The sequence below is a fragment of the Macrobrachium rosenbergii genome, chromosome 52 (assembly GCF_040412425.1).
Source record: "Macrobrachium rosenbergii isolate ZJJX-2024 chromosome 52, ASM4041242v1, whole genome shotgun sequence".
In the NCBI taxonomy this organism is placed as follows: Eukaryota; Metazoa; Arthropoda; class Malacostraca; order Decapoda; family Palaemonidae; genus Macrobrachium; species Macrobrachium rosenbergii.
The window spans coordinates 13936921-13954420 of record NC_089792.1 but is presented as its reverse complement, the minus strand read 5'-3'; the positions used below and the strand labels follow the sequence as shown (position 1 = coordinate 13954420).

General features: G+C 34.9%; 1 protein-coding gene across 1 annotated transcript in view; it reads right to left on the bottom strand.

The window, feature by feature from the left end:
• The window catches only part of qvr (protein quiver), an 878528-nt gene that overhangs the window by 859361 nt on the left and 1667 nt on the right, over nucleotides 1–17500 (bottom strand). The window contains exon 1 of the mRNA XM_067095895.1: nucleotides 17469–17500. This exon is cut by the window's right edge and continues 1667 nt beyond it. Coding sequence (XP_066951996.1) covers nucleotides 17469–17500 — 32 coding nt within the window. The remainder of the gene's footprint in view (nucleotides 1–17468) is intronic.

The window sequence follows — 17500 nt, the reverse complement described above, 5'->3', positions numbered from 1 at the left end:
GTTATGCAAATAACAATTATGAACAATGGTAATAACTCCACAAAAACAAATTTTTCATAATTTAAATGATAATTGTTGCTTCGATTATAACAATCATCAGCAGAACCAACAGTTTTCGAAATATGAAACAAAATCACCGAGACTTGATAACAATAACTAAAAACTAACGCAGTTTTAGCAATTACCATATCCCCGTAGAGAGGTCAGTGCAACTCACGTGGTTCACTGTGAGCATTTGCAGCCCCTTCGGCCCCTAGCTGCAACTTCGTTTTAGCCTTTGACTTCACCTCCAGTCCCGCTGCCTTTCTCCAAGACTGCTGTCCAACCTCTCTAACTGTGAGGTCTTCTCTATGTTCCATAATTAGATCCCTGTACTTCACCTCCTCTATTTTCTGGATCTCTTGGCTTTTCACTATCTTCAGAGTTAAACGGCCGACAGAGCCCCGGTGCTTGGCATAACACCCTAAATTTCATAATATTATATCAAACGAGCCATTGCCATAAGCCTAATGACGACATGTACTTTCATCACAAATAAATAGATCCCCTCCGTAAAAAAACAAAAAGCACTGAACCATCACGTTAATCCTTATTATTCCTTTATCGTGTTTCTCCTTTTTCCCTTCATCAGCTAAATTTTGCATCGCGTTTCCCTCCTTCATTGCGGTATTTCTTCAGTCTTACCCCATCTCAGGAGAGTCGCTGTATAATCTCCCAGAAGCCCAATCCCGATACATCCGCTTTGTAAATATATAACCAATATTACTGAGATCCGAAGATACATCTCTCCCTGGATACCAGAATAATCTTGCCATACGATGCAGAATCGGGCTTCCCCATATAATGCTCTGAGGGGACTAAACCCCCCCCCCCCCCACCTCTCTCTCTCTCTCTCTCTCTCTCTCTCTCTCTCTCTCTCTCTCTCGTTACAAAGGACAACTGCTTATTACAGGAATGGTCTTGTGTCACATCAACAAAATGGAAGAGTTGAAATCAAACTTTGAGGAATAGTCGCTGGGTTTTTTACTGTTCCCTTTGATCCAAACCAGTTTATTTCATTAAAAAAAAATTTCATCACAAAAAACTAAAATGTAAATTTAAATCATACGGGCGTTTACAACTAGGAATGCCCAGTAATGACACTGCTAGCTCAAAATTTTAAAATCTATATGAGGACCTAAATGAGACAACATCCAAAATTCTCAGTTACATAATAATGAAAATTAAAAAACAAGTTCCTTTCCTAGGATGATGATGCCATAATCATACAAGAACTTTAATGAATAGCTTTAACAAAAATATTCGAAAAGAACCTTTAATGTCGAAAAGCTAATGTAGCTGGTACCGAAAAAAAAGTATGTCCCTACACCACCTATACCTGTACTAAAAATTCTTGTCCCGTTGGGAGCTAGAGAAAACAACACGGAAAATTCAAGCGCTCCAGCAAACATACAGACTCTAAACTCTACGAGAAAAATAGTTAAATTTCATTAGGAACTTTCAAAGTCTTTCTTCTTAGAACAAACTCGCCTTTAAATATTATCATCTCAAACATCGCGCGTAATGTGGAAGTCAATATTTGCTCACAGGTTCTCATGAATTTCCCTTCTAATAAGACGTATAAATTTTCTTTCGGAAAAAGTTCTCTTACAGACTGAAGACAAAAACAAGTGTTGGAAGACCCGAACAAAACAGCTAAAAATAACTTTCTCTCAGACCCTCTGGACACAGGTAAGTCAAAGCAATCATTCCCACCTGCCCCAGTAAGAGGAGAACTAATCAACGCCCAACAACGATTTCCCTTCAACACGTCCAAACCCACGATGGGGAGATGGTGGGGAGGGGAGATAGACCCTTTTCCCCTCACTAATCCCACCAGTTCGCCGGGCTGTACTTCCCCTTCCCATCCTCCCTCTGCAAAAAGGGACGCACGGACCCCTCACACCGACCCCTCGCGCTCAGTGACGTCATATGACCAACGTCTGAGTCAAGGGAAATTTCAGTGTCCTTGATTAAGAGCAACTTCTAGTCGAGCCTTGTCATTTTGTTTCTTGTCTGGAGAAAAAGAACGCGATACATTTAATTTTTTTTCTTTTATTCTAAAACCTCGCGAGATGAATGCAAAGCATGCGGACAGTATTCAAGCAACTGATTATTGTTCAACCATTTTATTTTGTTCTTAACCAATTGGTTCTTAGCCATATAAAAATAAGTCTTCTCCATTTTCATTACAGGGTTTAGCCCATTGTTAATTAGCGTCTCAGTGGTCTTCAAAACTAAGGGGTATATATGTTTTTTTCAATTAACAGTGACTAATATTTAGTTTTCTTCTCCATTTTCATTACAGGGTTTAACCATTGTTGGCAAATTTATCGTTTTTCTCATTTATAAAGATGAGTTACATTTATGAATGGCAAATCCGTTTCTGAGAGGGTGTCAGAGTGACTGTTAAAAATGCAACGAAATCCATGGCAGATTATCTTTTCGACTTTATAATGAGAGTGAGTTACTCATGTACAAAATACACGAGACTATGTCAGAGTGACTACAGTGCAAATGAAATTCAATGAACGTGTTCAAACGAGAAATACACACACACATATATATATATATATATATATATATATATATATATATATATATATATATATATATATATATATATATATATATATATATATATATATATATATATATATATATATATATATCTGGTTTTATATTGGGTAATGCTTTATTCCTTATTTCTTATGGGACATAAATCTATTTACACAATGATTTCTACATTACAAATAAATGGCAAAGAAAAAATTAATAACGGGATGATATAATTAATACTTATTTATATAAATGCAAATAAATAAATATAAATAAATATATATATATATATATATATATATATATATATATATATATATAATAATATATATATATATATATATATATATATATATATATATACATACTTCAGTATCTACAATTATATTATGCTAATAATTTCCTCTTTGTCATTTATTTGTTGTGGAAACCATTTCGTAAATAGATTGAAATCCCTTATGAAAGGAAGTAATAAAAAATTTCCCGGTCTAAGCCAGATATAAAACTGAATTAATCTTACCAAGACTTTCTCGCTGATAAGCACGTAACACGTCTCATTCTAGGCTGAGTGCTTTATCTGATGGCTGCTTTTATCAAAGTTAGAGCCAGACGAACAGCAAGTAGTGAATTACAACACTAATATCGACAAAGTCTAGCCAACTGATAAGAACGAAAGTCAAGCGTCCAATTGAGAGCGAGCGCTTCACCTGAAGGCTACTTTTATCACCAACAGACAAACGGAAAATCTCAGTGTTTCTTTTTGTGCGCTCGTGCGTTCCGCAACCAATCATAAGCGAGACACAAAAGCGTTACGTGTCGCCATTCGCTTCCATCCAAATCTCGCGACCCACTTGCATTGCAAATGTCGAATTTCTTGGAGAGGGCGCGCGATGGTCGCAGCGTACTTGAGTCTCGCCGTGACGTAACCGTCCAGAAAATAACCCCGAGAGAGAGAGAGAGAGAATGTGTGCGTACCAAGAGGACCATCCAATATTCAGCACCTACTTCGCTTGGAAAAGAATAAATAAGAGAATATTCAGGATCTCCTCGGATTCCTCCGCAGGACGACTCCTCCGGCGATGATGCCAAAATCGATATTTATTACTCGGTGGTTTACGAACAGTTGAATGCAATTGCACGTTCACTAAATCTCCCTCTGCGCGGGGTACTCAGTTATGCAGCGCAGCATCACTAACGGCTATGCTTGATTTTTGTTTCTGGCAGCTAACGTCCTTGACATGCGCATCCGTAACTCCTTAACAAATGCTTGGACATGCGTTTCCCTAACTCCTTATCAAACGCTATGACATGCGTATCCTTAACTCCTTAACAAACGCTATGACATGCGTATCCTTAACACCTTAACAAATGCTGTGACATGCGTCTCCTTAACTCCTTAACAAATGCTATGATATGCGTATCCTTACCTCCTTCACAAATGCTATGAAATGAGTATCCTTAACTCCTTAACAAATGCTATGACATGAGTATTCTTAACTCCCTAACAAATGCTAAACAGTGACTTTCACTCGTGAAGGCGTCATAGAGCTTAACATGCTTACCTGTGTATTCTTAACAAATACTAAACAACTACCTTCGTTTGAGAACGTATTCAGCAAAGCTTGTAAAGCATATTAGCTGTGCGCCTTTTAACGGCGACTCTCTCTCTCTCTCTCTCTCTCTCTCTCTCTCTCAAAACCCTGACATTTCCAAAGAAAAATCAAAGACTTGACCTTTAACAAGATCAGGCATGATATATGTGTCCTTGGCATTCAGGATAGTTACCTCTAAAAGTAACATTGCCAGAGAATTTCACAAAGTGAAGAGGAACAAAGAAACAGAAATAAAAATGATAAGTTATCATAATACGAATTGACGAATAATACATTACTTGTTCAACTGAAATTATTATTATTATTATTATTATTATTATTATTATTATTATTATTATTATTATTATTAAGAGAGTTAACCGCTATTCACATGGAACGAGCCCACAGAGGCCACTGACTTGAAATTAAAGCTTCCAAAGAATGTGGTGGTCATTTGAAAGAAGTTACAGAAGTTAACAGGAAATACAGAAAGACGAGATCAGTTATTAAAACAATATTAAAAGATGAACAAAAATAAAAATAAATTAGATTTAAAAGGACCTTCAAAAACAAGTATTTGACGCATGAGATATCCATTGGCTCGTGTGCTTCAAACTCGGTATTTGACGCATGAGATGTCCACTGACTCACGTGCCCCAAACTCAAACTCAGTATTTGATACATGAGTCATCCACTGACTCAAACTCGTTAGTATTTGATGCATGAGCTATCCACTGACTCACGTGCCCCAAACTCACACTCAGAATTTGATGCATGAGTTGTCCAGTGACTCACGTGCCCCAAACTCAAACTCAGTATTTGATGCATGAGCTATCCACTGACTCACGTGCCCCAAACTCAAACTCAGTATTTGACGCATGAGTTATCCACTGACTCACGTGCCCCAAACTCAAACTCAGTATCTGACGCATGAGATATCCACTGACTCACATACCCCAAACTCAATATTTGACGCATGAGATATCCACTGACTCACGTGCCCCGAGCTCAAACTCAGTATTTGAAGCATGAGATATCCACTGACTCACGTACCCCAAACTCAAACTCAATATTTGACGCATGAGATGTCCATTGACTCACGTACCCTCAAACTTAAAGATATCCACTGACTCAGCCCGGAATTTGATTTGACGCCTGAGCTAACCACTGACTCACGTGCAAAACCAAACTCAATATTTGACGCATGAGATATCCACTGACTCACGTGCCCCGAACTCCAACTCAGCATTGGACGCATGGGATATCCATTAACTCACGTGTCCCAAACTCGGAGACATGGAAAAGAAAGATAAATCAAGGCTGCGTTCGTGTATGGTCATAAATCTGACAGCCAGGACTATCCCAGAGAGAAATGGCTGCTGAGGAATACTTCATTGTATTACGACTACAGAGATGAATTTCAAACCCGTCATCACAGCTCTGGTGAGGACCGAGTAAACTAGCGTCTAAGGAATTAGAACAATGGACACAAGGAACTCAAATTTGTTTATAGTTACCAACTTTGCAATGAAAAAAGCTATTTATAAAAGGGCATGAAATATGTTGGATCATGGCATATCGCCCTTCCATAGTCCGTTTAATGCAAACAAAACCATAACAACAAAAGTAACATATTCATAAATTCTAGGATGAAATGTGATCAATAACTGTTTATATATTATTATCAATGTTATTATAATTTCAAAATCGACGGTTATTTCTAGTTCTGGTATCTTCTACAGCATAAGAAACGTTATCACTTCGCCTTCAGCAATCTGGTGAACACTGAAATTATTGATAACAAGTGCAAAAAGTTAGGGACTTCATATATATATAAATATATATATATATATATATATATATATATATATATATATATATATATATATATATGTATATATATATACTGTATATATATATACTGTATATATATAATATATAATATATATATGTGTGTGGGTATATGTATATTCTTATGCCAGTTAACCTTCAATTACGACATATAAGCACAATTATTTTATGCAAGCCTACACAAATGAGATAATTACTAAACATCAACTGTTAAAACCATTCTAAACGACAAATGTGACGAATTTTGAAGATGTCACAATTATGAAGAAGAGTAACTACCAAACTACTAGTCACATAATTATCCTTGTTGTACGTAAGTGCACATATAAATGCACATCCCCTCAACATAGCATTCAACTGTTTAAACTGACAGGGAATTATGGTCCAGAATCTCTGAATTATATAGTGGTATCAGTATTTAATTATCAGAAAACCTATCACAAGGGGTCAACGAGTCAATTCTGCATGGCTCTTCTACAGTTCTTGCTGTGCAGTATAACAAGTTAGCCTTCTTTATCCCACTTAATTGGGCAAGACAACAACGGCAACATATTATACCCACAAACAAAAGTTTCCAGAAAGATGTGGTACTAGAAAATCAAGAACTGACACACCACTGGGAATGTTACGCAGGAAAAGCGTCGAATTTGTATACAATGCAGACAATTCAGCTTCCTTGAAGAAATTACCCAAATGTATGAGAACGAATATTACACTAAAAGATCCACGCTTAAATAAAGGATTCTCATAACAAGATAGGACCCCCAAAAGAATGAGGATTTTGTTCAGTCTGCTCTGAAAAGTTAAACTACAAGAGTTAAAGGTGAAAAAAAAACACACACACACACATACACACGGTAGGAACGGAAAAAAAGTTATATGGGATATTTACAGATCAAAAGCAGACCGTTAAATAAGGTCTAAAATCATAAAGACAACTCGCCTCTGATTGGGCAATGTTCAAGTTTGTATTCATAACCACAAAGTCAGAAATGTAAGTGAAAACCCGTCAGAAACAGCTAAAAGGGATATAAAAAGCTTCGTGACAGACACATGGGTATAGGGTATACGTACTTAACACACGCACACGTGTAATTTTGGTGTCGATGTTCAAAGTACCAGAGTCCAGTCGAGGTAAGAAGTCTAATCTGGAAACTAACACCGGTTGAAACTGCGCCTAAAATCTCGCCTTGGGTCTATAGCGCCAGTTGCTATTAGGATGGAAAATGGCTCCGTTGCTTTTGGACGGAAAATGGCTCCGTTGCTTTTAGGATGGAAAATGGCTTCATTGGTTTTAGGATGGACAATGGCTGTTGCTTTTAGGGTGGAAACTGGCTCTACTACTTTTAGGATGGAAAATGGCTTCACTGGCTTTAGGATGAAAAATGGCTGTGTTACTTTTAGGATGGAAAATGGTTCCGTTGCTTTTAGGATGGAAAATGGCTCCTTTGCTTTTGGGATGGAAACTGGTTTCGTTGCTTTTACGATGGACAATGGTTCCGTTGCTTTTATGATGGAAAATGGCTGTTGATTTTAGGATGGAAAACGGCTCTATTACGTTTATGATGGAAAATGGCTCTGCTGCTTTCAGGATGGAAAATGGCTCTGTTGCTTTTAGGATGGAAAATAGCTCCGTTGTTTTTGGGATGGAAAATGGCTCCCCTGCTTTAAGGATAGACAATGACTCCATTGCTTTAAGGATGGACAATGACTCCATTGCTTTTATGATGGAAAAAGGCTGTGTTGTTTTTAGGATGGAAAATGGCTCCATTGATTTTAGGATGGAAAATGGCTTCATTGGCTTTAGGATGGAAAATGGCTCCGTTGCTTTTAGGACGGAAAGTGGATACACTGCATTTAGGATGGAAAATGGCTCCGTTGCTTTTAAGATTGACAATGGCTCCATTGATTTAAGGATGGAAAATGGCTCCACTGGTTTTAATATGCACGATGGCTCCATTGCCTTTAGGATGGAAAATGTCTCTGTTGCTTTTAGGACGGAAAATGGTTCCACTGCTTTTAGAATGGAAAATGGTTTCATTGCATTTAGGATGGAAAATGGTTCTGTTGCTTTTAGGATGGAAAATCGTTCCATTGGTTTTATGATGGAAATTGGCTCTGTTGCGTTTAGGAAGGAAAATGGCTCCGTTGCTTTTAGAATGGAAATGGTTCCATTGATTTTATGATGGAAATTGGCTCTGCTGCTTTTAGGATGGGAAATGACTCCGTTACTTTTAGAATGGAAAATGGCTCTGTTGCTTTTAGGATGATAAATGGCTCCATTGCTTTTAGAATAGAAAATGGCTCCATTGCTTTTAGGGTGGAAAATGGTCCCATTGCATTTAGGATGGAAAATGGTTCTGTTGCATTTAGGATGGAAAATGGTTCCATTGGTTTTATGATGGAAACTGGCTCTGTTGCTTTCAGGATGGAAAATGGCTCCGTTGCTTTTAGAATGGAAAATGGCTCCATTGCTTTTATGATGGAAATTGGCTCTGTTGTTTTTAGGATGGAAAATGGTCCCGTTACTTTTAGAATGGAAAATGGCTCTGTTGCTTTTAGGATGGTAAATGGCTCCATTGCTTTTAGAATATAAAATGACTCCATTGCTTTTAGGATGGAAAATGGCTCCATTGCTTTTAGGATGGAAAATGGCTCCACTGCTTTTAGGATGAAAAATGCTCCATTGCTTTTAGGATGAAAAATGGCTCCACTGCTTTTAGGATGAAAAATGGCTCTGTTGCTTTGAGGATGGAAAATGGCTCCATTGCTTTTAGGATGAAAAGTGGCTCCGTTGCTTTTAGGATGAAAAGTGGCTCCGTTGCTTTTAGGATGGAAAGTGGCACCGTTGCTTTTAGGACGGAAAATGTTTCTGTTGCTTTTAGGATGGAAAATGGCAAAGGGTTGGAGTTATGTGTAGGTTATAATAATGTCGGAAAACAGAGTGGATGTCAGCATGGAAGGCATAACAGAAGCGAAGGTTTTTGCGAGTGTAAATGGCAGTGACGGAGAGTGGAGACCAACGGTGAATACAAAGGGAAGAATCCTGGTTTATGGCCTGGGAAAAGCAGCAGGCATTGGCCGCATGTCGGAGTGAATGTGGCGGTACCGACTTGCAAGCGAGAGGGAAAAGTTGCCCGCACTTTCTGGCATCTTTTCGCATCTTGCCTTCAACGGTTTTACCTAATAATCAACCGTGGCGGCAAAACTGATGTTGCGCATGCGCTTGCTTTTGTAACATCATCTTGGGGAACATGCATAAGTTTAGCAAAATTAATAGGTTAATTGCAAATTCAGCCAAAAAAAAAAAAAAAATACGAGAAAACATCCTTTTATAGTTCCCGATAAGACATTCGCAATGCTTCTTAAAGTTAAACAGATGATGATCCCCGAGCCACTGTTTTCATACTTACGAAATGTACACTCACAATATCAGAGTGAGAATCGTAAAAATGAAGTAAAACATATTAAGTTACCTAGAATAAGGATTAAAAAGTGATGGACATACACAAAGATGATATGAACCTTAATGATTCTGATTTAATACAAAATAATAGTATATCAAAACACATGCAGTTTAAATTCTGAGTTCAGCCACTTTATCTTTGTAAAGGTAATGAAAGCAACTAGTTAACATCTGGCAATTTTGTCAAATCTTTTCATCTTCCTAAAATATAAGATGAAAAGTGGAAATCAAGGATAATAAATCAACACAGCTTTCTATCCTGCGACTTGTTTATCGCTTGGAGTTAACTAAAATTTTAACGCTACAAGATCCAACATAAATCTAGACAAAATGACATATAGACCTCATTACCACAATCAGATACCAGTGACTGATCCAAGTCAGAAAAAAATTTCAGGTGAAAAAAAATGTTCGATTACAATTTTGGAGAATATAAAATAAAACATGGTATATTTGCTAAATAAATCCCAAATCGTTCTTTAATTAGCATTATAACAAACGAAGGAAAAAAGTAAGGAACAAACTTTACAAAGTGAATGTTGCATTAAAACAACAGTGGAATTACCACATGCCAACTGAGCAGTTTAACAAAACTACCCTCGGAGACCGTAGAGTTTTATTAAAAAGGAATTTTAATAAAGTGAAGTCAGGTTCAGAGAAACAAGCTGTTATCATCCATTCTCTCTGGAATGGGGCCAACTTTTTGCTCACTGGTCAATGGGAAAACCACGAACGGATAACGAAAAACGCATGGTGGATATGACAGTTAATCTCACTAGTGTTCCAGAGGCAAAGGCTTCATTATATTGTTTTTTAATACAATTTACACACACACATAAACATACATTCATTTATATGTATGTATGTATATATATATATATATATATATATATATATATATATATATATATATATATATATATGTGTGTGTTATATGTGTGTGTTTGTGTGTGTGTGCGTGTATATATGTGTATATATATATATATATATATATATATATATATATATATATATATATATATATATATATATATATATGTCAATATATATATGTATGTGTGTGTGTATGTTGTGTGAGAGTTTTACTTTAAATAATGTATTAAAGCATTCGCATCTCGATATATATATATATATATATATATATATATATATATATATATATATATATATATATATATCCAGACATAGATAGATACATACATGGTAGAGAGAGATACGTGTATGTGTGTTTGCATGGATTAGAGTGACCTTAACAATAAACTACCATTACACTGAAAATGGATTTAAAATAGGTTAACTGTAAATGTAAGTCTCACAGTAGTCTTTAGGAGAGTGTAGATGACAGCACGTACCTATTTTAAATTTATATCTTCCAGTTTGCTTACCAAAAAAACACCTTCAAACACAGATTCTACAGTTTAAATTAATGCTTTCAATTGTCTCTTGTAGAGGGACTAAAATAATGTAATTTCTCTTATGGGTTGGTTAAGATTATGCAAGAAGCCCTTATTCCTGTATGAGAAAGAATGAAAGACGAGAATTATTTTCTTCACTACCGGGATCTTATCAACACGACAGGGTCGCGCCATGTCACAAAATTTATTAAAATAATATGAGCAATTAAATAAATCATAAACATGTGTACCAGATTACTCAAAACTAAAAACCAGCTAAATAAATACAGCATTCTCTCTCTCTCTCTCTCTCTCTCTCTCTCTCTCTCTCTCTCTCTCTCTCTCTCTCTCTCTCTCTCTCTCAATCATACTCTGGGGGAATGTAGCCAATGTGTCATTACAAAAGACAGCCAAAAAAATTAATAGCCATGTAAAACTTGTATAAGTCTACGGGATATTACAGCCGCATTCAAATACCCTAAAATCCTAAATCCTATGAGACTAAATAAATATAACTGCAACTAAAAAATGTTCCCTACAGGTTTCATATTATCTTGTTTATTGTAGAAAACAAAAGATCAAAATAAAAGCAAAACGGATAAAAATAAAAAATTATACAACTCGATTAAGGCAAAGCGCAAAAGAATTCAAGTATTTTAAAATTTCATCCTTCAACTGTGCCGAACATAAATAAATACTTACATACATGCATACATACATACATACATACATATATACATATATATAATGCAGTATGCACGTTATGTATGTAGTAACCCCGTACATAATTACGGATGCTTTGCTTTCCTCTCCAATAATAGCAATTTGTAAATGAGTTACATAAACTTCTATAAGAATAAAATGACAATGGTAATATATATATATACACATATATATGTATATATATATGTGTGTGTATGTGTATATATATATATATATATATATTTATATATATATATATATATATATATATATATTAGCCTGTACTTTATATTAATATAATTTTAAACAAACAATATATTATATATTAGCCTTTTATTTTTAGTTAAATTTAAAGCAAAAATTCTTTTACAATTCAGCCTTTTAATTATTACTACAGCTACTACTAAAACTACTACTACTAATAACAACAGCTATACAGAGGTTATATTTAACGACAGGCTACTTGTCACTCCTTGGCGTAATACCAAATGTCATGCAATTTCTTTAACCCTATTATTTTGTCGTTATTCCACGCCTCCCTTGTTATTACCTGCCAGAGGTTGCCTTTTTTTTGTCTGTATTTATTCATTTGTTTCTCTAATTCAGGTGTAATGTATAGTCTCTCTCTCTCTCTCTCTCTCTCTCTCTCTCTCTCTCTCTCTCTCTCTCTCTCTCTCTCTCCACATTACACTTGTAAACTCTATCACTCTCTCCTTAGTAATTCTCAACAAATTAAATAGCTTGTAAACTCTCTCTCTCTCTCTCTAGTAGTCGTAGTTACATTCCTCAGTATTTCTCTTCTTTTGGGTCTCAAATTACACATCTTGTAAATCTCTCTCTCTCTCTCTCTCTCTCTCTCTCTCTCTCTCTCTGTAGTAATAGTAGTTGTAGAAGGAGTTATATTCCTCATTATCTCTCTCCTTTCAGGTCTCAAGATTACACACCTTGTAAACGAACACTAGTACACATTCTCTCTCTCTCTCTCTCTCTCTCTCTCTCTCTCTCTCTCTCTCTCTCTCTCTCTCAACGACAAAAAAAAAGTTATCTGCCGTAGTATTATTATCAATTTCCTTTACCGTTCCCAAATGTCTTTCCGGAATGATAAAAAATGCACTAATGTGTCAGCGCTCTCTCACTCATTACTGAAGGAGTAACGTTCCTTTCCCTAATCTGGTCTCGAAAAAAAAGTATTAATCCTATAACTGGATTACATGTTAAGACTGACACTGGTGACAGAACTAGATGGAAAATGATGACTGATTGCCCAGTGCTTGTGCCTTATTTCTTGGAAGTTTCTGATCATACAGCTGGTAAGAATTTGTTTCAAAAATAAAACCCTTATATTTGCACTTATTCAGATATTAATGAAATATTTTACCAACATATTATCACTCATACGCAATAATTTTTAAGCATTAATTGCAGAAATGACTGTATACGTTTATGTATGTATCCATGTTTAATTCTGCGCGTTGGAACTATAATAAGTCAATCTTCTAACATGACAATCATAGCCAGTAGTCATATATGCTTATCCAGTTGTGTACTTGATACATCCTGTTAAATGGCAGCTTCTCCCGATGTATGATATCAATAAGAAAGACTATTCCTTTGACCAACAAACTAGCTAACTGCTAAATCGACAATGAAACCTTGCAAACCAGTATCTTTCGTTAGAAGCCACTTAATAGCCAGGGAAGCCTCATGAAGTTCTTATCAATCTTCCTTTATGTACTGACTCAGCTTCTTTTAGTCTGGTATATTATTTTATATCTCTTTTTGTGTTGTGAGCGTCAATATTTTTATCAATTTGCATATTGTTATTGTTACACCTTGTGTAAACCTTCCAATTTACATATTCACACATTTTAAGAATTAAATTTACAACTAGTCTTCGGTAACTGAAACACCTGCACTTTAGCTCTCTATAATTCAATAGACTGATTTTTTTTTTTTTTTTTGCCTTACATATTGGACGTGTTACTCCCAGTAAAAAGAAAAAAATGCTTTAGTTCACTCCACTTCGAACTGGTTTTGATTGTGACTGCATTCCTTCCAATGTTTCTGGAAAATTTGCACGCAGAATTTCCTCACACTGACTTACATAACAGCAATCGTTGGTATACTACCTCTCCACAATAACAGGAGATTATGTAAAAAAAAACTGCCACTGTCACTGGGACATCTTTCCTGATTGCCAGCGTTCCATTACCCTCATAATGACACTGAATACATAGATGGTTTTTTCTTTCATAAAACAAACGTAAATGTTTCGATATTTTTTTAAGTGGCCTCAATGCATACCGCTTAGTCTTAATTGCTCATGATGAGACAATACAGAAAAAAGTCTGTTGTGAAAATGTCTAAATTTCAAAAATTTGGTAGATTTTAGCAGCAGTAAAACTATAACGTAAATACTGAAATATCAACAGTTTAAAAAGGAATCACTTTGAAGCTAAATACGTGACCATTTATATTGTGCATTCAGACTTCTAGACATTTTGTCATTTAGACAAAAAGCAACTTGAAAAAGCAAAGACACCTTAGCGAATGCAGACTTTGATAACCAGCTACAAATAAATTTCCAGAAAACTGCATTTTCAGTATTCCTAACATTCACACATCCAACATTATCAATCACTCCTGAGTTTCGTAGAAGCGAACTTTTTAAATTCCAAGTATGACTCCCTCAAATGCATTGTTGCCGTCACTAATCAATCTTACATTGGGGGACCCCTTAACCCCGTTAATAAAGAATCTCCTTTTCCCTCCTTACTTCGCATAAGAACAAAGTTGTTCATCGCCGCGCTCAATTAATCCCATCCTGTAGATACACGTTACGTGAAATGTACCCTTTTGTCTGTCCACGTTCATTACCGTCACATTTGAGCGACAGAAACGGGATATGCGGAGTGGCGCATGCAATTAATGCAAGTCCATTAAATGGGGTTTTTCTTCTAATATTGCTGCTATATCTAGAGTTATCTGCTCATATTTCAATCACTATCACTGCCGCATTATTATCGTAACAGTGAATGAGGATTTTAATCTCACTGTTACCATAACAATGAATGAGGATTTTAATCGCATTGCTATCATAACAATGAATGAGGATTTTAATCGCAAAATTGTCAAAACAATGAATGAGGATTTTGATCGCAATATTATCAAAACAATGAATAAGGATTTTAATGGCATTAGTATCATAACAATGAATGAGGATTACAATCCCATTATCATCATAACAATGAATGAGATTTTAATCGCATTATTGTTATAAAAATGAAAGATGACTTCAATCTCATTATCATCATAACAATGAATGAGATTTTAATCGCATTATTGTTATAAAAATGAAAGAGGACTTCAATCGTGTTGTTATCATAACAATGAATGGGGGTTCTAATCGCATTATTATCATAGCAATGAATGGGGGTGGTTCTAATCGCATTATTATCACTACAATGAATGAGGATTTTAATGACTGATATTTTTTTGAATTTATGTCACTGCTATCATTATTGGTGCTGTAACTGTGAAAAAAAAAAATTATAACAACAACTCCACCACCTTCTGGTGCTGCAATTAAAAAAAAAAATACCCACTACAACATAACCCTCCACCACCTTCTACCCATTAACAGTAACAGCAACAGCAATACCAGCAGTAGCAGCAGCAGCAGCAGCAACCAGCAGGAGCAATGCGATTTTGATATGTACATGCCAGGAGATCGATAGAGCTCTGCACGCAACGCACAAGGCGCTAAATGAATTTTTAATCTAATCAGTTAGCACGATGCCGAAACCCAGCAGCTGCCACAAGCAGTCAAGTCCCTTCACCCTCGCTTGAATCTCCTTAAAAAAAAAAAAAGAAAATCTAATGCGCCAGTCCTTCATTTGTACATTCCAGACTCCAGACACGAACACACACACATACACACTCACACGCACACGAACATTTTTACACCGTCCAGTAGCCTCCATTTTAGCGGGACTGTAACTGGAACTTCCAGTTCTCAGTGATATTGCTCAATTGCATACTGCACAAGACCTACGATGCTCATGTGTCCAATGAACGACCTTTCATTCCTGACCAAAATCTGGAGGGGCCACATGTTTTAAAGGCATCTCTTCTCCTGTGAAGTCCAACATTCAAGCTGTAAGGCTTTAATGATGATCTTTACACCCTAGGTATACCAGAGTCAATTTAAAAAAATATGGCAAATTTAATCCAAAATGTTGAATAGATCATAGTGACCCATCTAGAAAGATTTTTCTACATACCAAATTCACTCTGGATCTCAAGAAAAAAAAATATATATATATATATATATATATATATATATATATATATATATATATATATATATATATATATATATATATATATATATATATCAATATCTGTGTGTGTGTGTGTGTGTGTGTGTGTGTGTGATCGTGACGTGTGTAAATTCATAGCTCTTCTCTGGAAAAAAATCTGATGATAAAACCGTTGAATCAACATCGCCGTCTACATGATCCATATATTTCGATGGCTGTAAAAGACAATGTTATCGGCAAATACACTTTCCAAATTCAGTGGAAAGAATTTTAAAAGCACGTTATTTTTAGTTCTAAACAGAATATTGTTTAATAATGGATTGTCTTATCAGAAAAAAAATTATGGTCACTCTGTGAGCAAAATTTACACACGCAGGCAAGCACTCATACACACAATGTATATTGTATATAAATTTAAATATATACTAATATATATTTATATATAAGTATATATATGTATATATTATATACATATATATATACTTGTGTATGTATGTATGTATGTATGTATATATATATATATATATATATATATATATATATATATATATATATATATATATATATATATATATATATATAGAACAAACTTTGGATGAATATTTGCACACATACCGTACATATATTCACACACATGACGCATACTACCCAACACGCTTATCCAGTTATCAATAAGTTGAAGTCTGTACTTTATTAAAAACAACAGGATGTTCATTTATACTATCAAGTTCACAGACTTTCGTAATTTTATACATCTTGTATGCAACAAAATACTTACTATTATATCTCACACTAAACACGTCTATACAGAGACACGTGCATGCATGCATGCATGCATACATACACACTAACCAACACACGCATATATACGTGTGTATGTATGTATGTTTATATGTATGCATGTATACATATATATATATACATTTATATATATATATATATATATATATATATATATATATATATATATATATATATATATATATATATATACACATTTATATATATATATATATATATATATATATATATACATTTATATATATATATATATATATATATATATATATATATATATGTGTATATATAAAATAATACTTTGATGCAGGAGTAGATAACACTTTTCACGATTATGCAGTGTTCTGTGATTGTACAATTACGATTTCTCACTTAGAAAATATATTTACAACAATCAACGAACATACTTCAGTACAGCCTCTCAGTACTTCACTGTATCTTGATCTAAAATCACAAAACTCCAAGAAATAAAATCATTTATTTTTACGTTTTCAAAAACGTAAATAAATTAAATACTGCACATACAATGCCTTCCCATTTCCTTCGAATATTCTCTTACATTTCATGATGCATTCTGCTCACTGAAACTTCGCGAATCATCTAGGAACTTTTCGAACGATGTCGCAAAATCCTGAGAGTTTTTTTTCTTGAATAATCACAGTACGTAAAAAAAAAAGTTCTCCTTGTTTTCCTATTTAAATTTGAATCAGGCCTATAAAAGCATATAACTCTGTTCATAACTTACCGATACAGGAGGTGAGGAGAACTTTTAAGGAC